General features: G+C 56.8%; 1 protein-coding gene across 1 annotated transcript; it reads left to right on the forward strand.

Moving 5' to 3' along the window:
• Positions 1 to 514: 514 nt before the first annotated feature.
• On the forward strand, positions 515 to 3,887 carry HAND1 (heart and neural crest derivatives expressed 1). The gene is made up of 2 exons (XM_045827253.1): positions 515 to 1,365; positions 2,972 to 3,887. The coding sequence occupies exons 1-2, from the start codon at positions 814 to 816 to the stop codon at positions 3,074 to 3,076; spliced, it is 657 nt and encodes a 218-aa protein (XP_045683209.1). The 5' UTR covers positions 515 to 813; the 3' UTR covers positions 3,077 to 3,887.
• The last annotated feature ends 3,101 nt before the right edge of the window (positions 3,888 to 6,988 follow it).

A 6,988-nucleotide genomic window follows, 5' to 3' on the forward strand; every position in this document is an offset into this window, starting at 1 on the left:
CCGCCCAGGGCTAGGGGTGCCGGGGAAGAACGCACGAGAGCAGAGCCCTCTCATCTGCGGCCTCGGACGCCCAGTGGGAGCAATGGAGTTCGGGGCTGGGGACGGCGGCAACTCCTATTTTAAGTTCTGGAGGGTCTAGAATAAGAACCTTTCTTCCTCAGTTTCCCTGTGTGAAATTAGGTGGTGACTCTAGATTTCTTTCCTTGGTGCGGCGGAGGTGGCCATCGCCCTCTCGGGCGTTAACCGGTCTGTAGCCTCCGCCTCTGCCCTCCCCAGCTTGGAACACTGGGTGGGGGGAGGGGGGAGGCGGGGCCGTCTCCGGGTCCCTGCAGGCTGCCTCGAGGCAAGTGGCGCAAGCTGAGTTTAAAAACAGGGACGGCCACCCCCTTCCCCCTCCCCACCCCCCTGCCATTGGCTCCAGGGAGAGGTTGACATCAAAGCCGCGGCCTTATATAAGCCAGACCCTGAACGGGAGGCCGCAGAAGGGTTAAACTGGTCTCCCTGTGTCCGCCGGCCCGCCGGGATTTGGGAATCATCCTCGGGAATCGTCTTCAGGAATCGTCCTCCTCCTCCTCCGCATCTCCGCATCTTCGCTGCTGCCGCGTCTCGACTTACTCGCCGGGGACTGAGCCCGCAACCCGCAACGGAGCGGCGGAAAGTGGCAGGCTGTGCGTCTTTGCGTTAGCCTTGCCCCGGACTCGCCCAGAGCCCCGCGCGCTCATCTGAGCGCTGCCTCAGGGTGGCCCGGGTCCTCTCTGGGGTGCATGGGGCGGCACTGACGGCTTGGCGGTGCAAGCCCACTACTGCTCCAACATGAACATCGTGGGCGGCTACGCACACCACCACCACCACCACCATCACGCGCACCCCGCGCACCCTGTGCTCCACGATCCGTTCCTCTTCGGTCCGGCCTCGCGCTGTCACCAGGAGAGGCCCTATTTCCAGAGCTGGCTGCTGGGTCCCCCTGACGCCGCTCCGGACTTCCCCGTCGCTGGGCCACCGTCTGCAGCCGCGGTGGCCTCAACCTCTGCCCCTTACGGTCAGGACTCCAGTTCTGGCCAGAGCCCCGGGCATCTGGAGGCCCTCAGCGGCCGCCTGGGGCGGCGGAAAGGATCAGGACCCAAGAAAGAGCGAAAACGCACAGAGAGCATCAACAGCGCGTTTGCGGAGCTGCGCGAATGCATCCCTAACGTGCCGGCCGACACCAAGCTCTCCAAAATCAAGACTCTGCGCCTGGCCACCAGCTACATTGCATACCTGATGGACGTGCTGGCCAAGGACGCGCAGGCCGGCGACCCCGAGGCCTTCAAGGCAGAAATCAAGAAGGTCGATGGCGGTCGCGAGAGCAAGCGGAAAAGGGAGCTGGTAAGTTCTCGGGGCATGTAAGCTCCAGCCAAGGACGCGAGCGGCGAGCACCCGCGGTGAGCGCACAATGGAGGGAGTCTGCGTTGCCGTGCGCAAGGCTCTGAGAGGCTGTGGAGAGGTCTGAGATGGTCACAATGTGGGATCGTGTGCATGAGGGAGATTTATATTAATGTGGGATAGTGTTTGTGAGGCTGTGAATGAAGACGGAATTTTAACCTTTTCGGAAGGAGGGTCTTAGGGTACTTTATAAGAATCCACTGGAGGCTTGAAACCCCCAGAAAATGGCCACATCCTATGTTTCATTTTAAATTTCAAGGGGTCCTTAGCCATGCCTGGGCTCTCGCAGAATCCCGCTTAAGGATGCTGTGGGAATCCTGACTTTACTGTGCCTGAGTGTGGATTTATACACACAGATTCAGTTACGGTTTTCGAATAGTCTTTGCTGAAGAGGCTTGTCTACTTCTAACGTCGTTCAGCTGGGAAAACTGAGGCCCGAGCGGGGCGGGACATGAAGTCCACCTCCCCGCAGCGTCAGAGGTGCAGCTGGGGTGAAACAAGTCGGGGCTTCTCCTAGTCCAGAGTGCGGCGCACCGCGCGCCACTTCCTACGGTCTAGTTCCCCGGGCAACCTTGATGGTTTGGTGTGTCGGCACCAACCAGCGAGAGCCCGGGTCTCAACTCGCTTCTTCGGCTTTGGAGATCACAGTCTCTACTCGTCCTTTCTCGACCTCGAGAAAGCGTAGGCACCACTTTCTGAAGTCCGGTTCAGCTGGCCCAGGGCTGTGGAACCTCGGAGGGCGGAGATTTCCAGGCTGGAGAGAACTACTTTCTTTTGGTTACCGCGCTCCAGCGCGCTGCCTGTGGAAGTTAACTAGAGAGCCTCTTCGGGTTTGAGTGGAGCCGCACGGGCTGTTGTCAACTAGGGAAAGCTCACCGGGGGAGACTGGGAAAGGCGGATCGAGTCTTAAAACCACGGCTTTGCGCTAGAGGAGATGCAGACCCGCGGTGATGCCTAGGTGGAAGTTGTTATTGGGCGTATTCCCACTTTCTCCGCGTCTCAGCCTCTTTCAAGTAGCGCCACTTGGTTTCTCGAGAGCCGGGAAGGCGGATGCTAGGCCAGGCCGGGTGCCCTTCGCTTAGCCGCCTGCAGCTTCCCAGTGCGGGCTGGGGGAGAGAGGTCGGCCCAACATCCAAGCCCAAGAGCTTGGGAAGCCTGTGAAATGTGTGGGGGAGAGCAGGCCCCGGGCAGCGGGGAAATCCGTTGATCCCCACCCCTTCCATTACGACTCCTGCATTCTCTCTGGGGCGCCACCACGCCAAACCTAGGCGCATCAGTTTCACTAGATGTAAAAAGTTCTTGTTACCGAAACTCTAGCAACTGCCCCAGCCCATCCTGCCCTCAGAAACTCGGCACATACAGGCACATTTTATTAGCTTGTTTGCCTATTTCACAAAAAAGAAATCTGTCACTTGTTTAAAGGTTCCTAGTCACTGCTCCCGACACCTCCCCCCGCGCCCCCCCCACCCCATCCTACGCCCCAGTGACTGGAGCAGAAAGATTTAAACCTATCTCTCTCGCCTCTTTTCTTGTGTGTGTTCCCTGGCAGCAGCAGCATGAAGGCTTTCCTCCTGCCCTGGGCCCAGGCGAGAAGAGGATTAAAGGGCGCACAGGCTGGCCACAGCAAGTCTGGGCGCTGGAGTTAAACCAGTGAGCCGAGGCGCGCGGAGGACCCCGCCACCGCGGCCCACCCCGAGGCCCGGGAGGAGAGGAAGGTGGCCGGGAGTGCCAGCCTCTGGGTGCCAGGGGCTCATGGGGCGCTTTCTGCCGAGCCTCTGCTATGAGCTGGCAGGTCGCTGGCTGCAACAACACACTTGGATCGCACGTGCAATGTCATTTGAAATTGTTTTTAATACATTAAGAGAAATAGAAATATATATATATCCACCCCCACAACGGAGAGGGCGGCTCTTGGCGGAACTATGTGGGAGGGAGGGACTGCAGGACCTGAGTGGGCTAAGGCGCCAATTCCAACCCTTCTGGGGCGAACGTGGAGCCCCCGGCACCTTCCCCACCGTGCTGTCTGGTTCTCTTTCTCATCCCCTCTCTGCTTCCAGTCAAAACCCTCCGGCCGTCAGTCCCCTGATGAAAATGCAATAAGAGGAATCAGTAGGTTACCTGCCAAGGACAGAGGACCAGATCAGGGAGATGGAGGGCAGGGTTTTGTGGAACTCCCTCAGACAGTGGTGTTTTTATTTTTCATCGCTGCACTTCCTACTTAGTTCCAACGGAAACACTCCCCTCTTCTCTCCTTCCTTCTTTTTCTTTCTTTCTAAATAAAAGCTTTTCCCTACGTTGAAAAGTTTTTATGTATTTAAACTACCTACAGTGCCTGCTGCGCTCAGGTGTTTGGTGTTCGTTTGTACTCCCGTCCCCACCCTTCTTCTACCTCAAATCTACGTGACCACTCACCGCCCCACCCTTTGCCAAAGCAGTATCTATGCTCTTGACTAATAAAACCTTTTCTGAAATTGGAGGGCGCCCGTGTGATGTCTTGATGGGTATCTGTCCTTGGCTTCATTGTTTCTGCTGGGTAGAGAGCCTCTTGGTCCCCCTTTCTTTTGATAAATGCCAAACCAAATTGCAAATCAAGTCAAGGGGAGGGGACAGATAAAGGACTTATTCCTGGAATGAGGAACAAAGTTCCCCTTAGAATATAAAGGTGGGACAACCCACTGAAAGGAAAACTGGAAAGCAGTCCCAGATTATCGCGCTAGAATTTAGGTGGGTCGAGGTTCCGGCGGGCCTATCTCCGGGCTATGCACACGGTGTCTACAGGGCAGTGGGCCGGGGTTATCGGGAAAGGGCGTCACCCCAAGGGCAGTGTAGCTGGGACGAGAGCGGTGTGCTCCAGAGTACGGCGTTCCCGCATATGCAATGGTGAACTCAGAGCTGTGGTCATAGGAACTCTGACGCAGCCCGGTGCCGGGGCCAACGAGGGTCTGCTTAGCACAGCTTCCAGCACGCAGGAAGGACTGGAACAGTCGTGAATGCTTATGGTTAGGTCGAGGCATTTAGGTTCCTCTCTAGCAATGACACACTCAACAATCAAATGCGACGGCCCGTGGATTTGTGCTTAGGGGTGGGGTATTGTATGCTAATTCTGTCACTTGTACCGGGGAGCGGTCTTTGCGCTCCCACGTGTGCACCCAGGGCTGGGCGTGGGGGTGAGTAAAAGCGGGCGCATTAGCTAAGCAGTGGCGCGCGCTGGACTAAACTGGGCGGGCAAATGAAGGCGTTTTGGTGTCCCTGAATAATAGACTACAGACAACTAGTTTCGCTTGCACGCAACTCTGGGCTAGGCATTGCGCTATGTGTTTGTATGCCTCTGCACAGCCCCCACGATCGCCTGAGGGTCGCGCGGTCTGCAGTGCTCGTACAGGTCTCCGGCGCTCCCTCCGAGGGAAAACGAAGGATACGCGCGGCATACGGCGGCTTTCGAGCTCCGAGCTCCGTCCCCGGCGCCGAGGACCCTCGGCTTGGGACCGAGAAAGGAGACCCCCTGGCAGCTCCGGGGCCAGGCGTGTCCAGGTGCCCCGTCCTGGCACGAGGGTGAATATGGGGCCCCATTAGTCTTGGCTGTAAATACCGTGGCAGGGGCCGAGGGGCCACTCGGGCCTTTCCGGACACGAAGGAGTTAATAAAAGGTGTTTTATGGACGTGAGGAAACGGTGGGGGAGGTGTGAGCTTCCCTCCACTCCTACCCCCCTACTTTTTTCTTTTTTCCCTCTCGCCACCCGCCTCCAGATCAAACAGGCCGGTGATTTAACTAGGGCAACACCTCGCGGTAATGAGCGGTCCTGGCACACCCCTCCCCCCGCCTCAGTTCCCAGCCCCAGGCCCCAAGGCCCCTCGGGCCGGAGCAGAAAAGGAAAATCGAGTTGTTTGGGTCCCCCCCCCCACCCCGCCCCTCTTTCTTTCCAAGAGCTAGCAAGCCCCTTAGAAATTCTGGTGCAAACAGGGACCCTGAAACTCAGGGAGCAAGCTGGCTTATCGAGGTGCCCCAGCCCAGAGGGGGCCTTCCTGGGATTCGAACCCAGAACCCCAGCTTGGTTTACAGACCATCCTCTGTCTGCACACAGAGCGTGGGGGGACTATTTTTAGCACCTGAAGTATCCTAGGCACGGGAAGAATGCGCACCAGGTTCGCTTTCTTGTATCCCCGGCCAGCGAAAGGAGAGAGGGTACCGAGGGGCACCGCCTGCGCATCCAGAGCCACGTTCGGCCTCACTAGGCCTGGTCAGAAACCGCACGCCCCCAACCCCAGCCGGGGCCCAGACCCCCACTGAGCGGGTGGAGGCTGGAATTCAGCCCCAGCCACCTCCCGTCCCAATCTCAGACTTAGGACCTGGGAGCTGGACGGGCTGTGCCCAGGGAGGGGTCACCGGGATGTCCTCCCACTTTCCCCAAGCCTCATGGGGCGGGGGGAGGGCACTTAGAATGCCAGGGCCACACTCCCAGCCCCCACTTCCCCGGCTGGAAAAGCGGAACCCCTGGGGAGGACCGGCCGCTCCAGGATTCACAAACCCGTCTGTGCGGGGTCTCCTGGCGCTCTCGCCGCCGCCGCCGGCTTTCGAGCCTCTCACCCGCCCACAGTCTCCCCGTGCTGGGAACCCGCTTCCCAGCCTGGCCCTGGCGTTTGCTCTCTTGTTCTCGCCCAGGGTCCCGCGCGGTGTGTCCGAAGCCTGCCTCACCCCGGCCGTGGCAGAAGCAGTGCCGTTATTATTATTTTAAAAAGCATTACCTGTTTGTTTTTTTTTTAATTTAAGTCTAGGGGGAAAACGGAGTGGTCACGAACTTAAAAGTAAATTCCAGGAATTTCTCGTAAGGAACTACTACTCCTTGGTGTTACAAACCTTTCACTGCAGGACCTGTCTGCTAAAGGAGTGGAAACTAGGAAAGGGCCCAGATGTGCTATAATTACAGAATTGTGACTGGTTCAAGGCACCCGTCAGGACCGTGGGTTACCGCACAGCCTCTGGACGAAGACGTGAACGTTGACGTGGAGGTTGTGCCCGATGCATGAAGTGGGAGGGACCCCCCCCCCCCGCCCCCGTCACTCCTGAAGGCCGTGCTTCCCGACCTACCTGCTTTCCGTAAAAATAAGTGAGCCAACGGGCCCACATCATCCACGGAGGACAAGTGGAAGAATATATATCAAGACGTTTACACCTCTACCTCTGAGTGGTAGGAATAAGGGTAGTTTTGACTTTTCCTCCTACTTATATTTTTCTACATTTTTCAACAATGAGTATTACTTTTACAATAAAAAAAATTAAGCTGCAATTTCCTTTTAATTTCTCCCACAGCCAGTGTACCCTCAGTACACTGTTTAGTGAATACACATTAATTGAGTGCCCACCTAATTTGTAGCCACAGTGCCTAGCTGTGGGCATAAATACAGTGAGCAAGAAAGAATCCATATAATCACCGCCAATTAACATACGATAGTAAATGTTTGTCTTGAAGAGCTGGCTATTCCTTCTACACAGTAAACACTGTCTTTTTCTCACGCTGAAAATCTATTAATACATGAAGTAATAACAGCTAGAATTTGTTAACGGGAA

This window comes from Phyllostomus hastatus, unplaced genomic scaffold (assembly GCF_019186645.2).
Source record: "Phyllostomus hastatus isolate PE091 unplaced genomic scaffold, TTU_PhHast_1.1 phas_contig_150, whole genome shotgun sequence".
In the NCBI taxonomy this organism is placed as follows: Eukaryota; Metazoa; Chordata; class Mammalia; order Chiroptera; family Phyllostomidae; genus Phyllostomus; species Phyllostomus hastatus.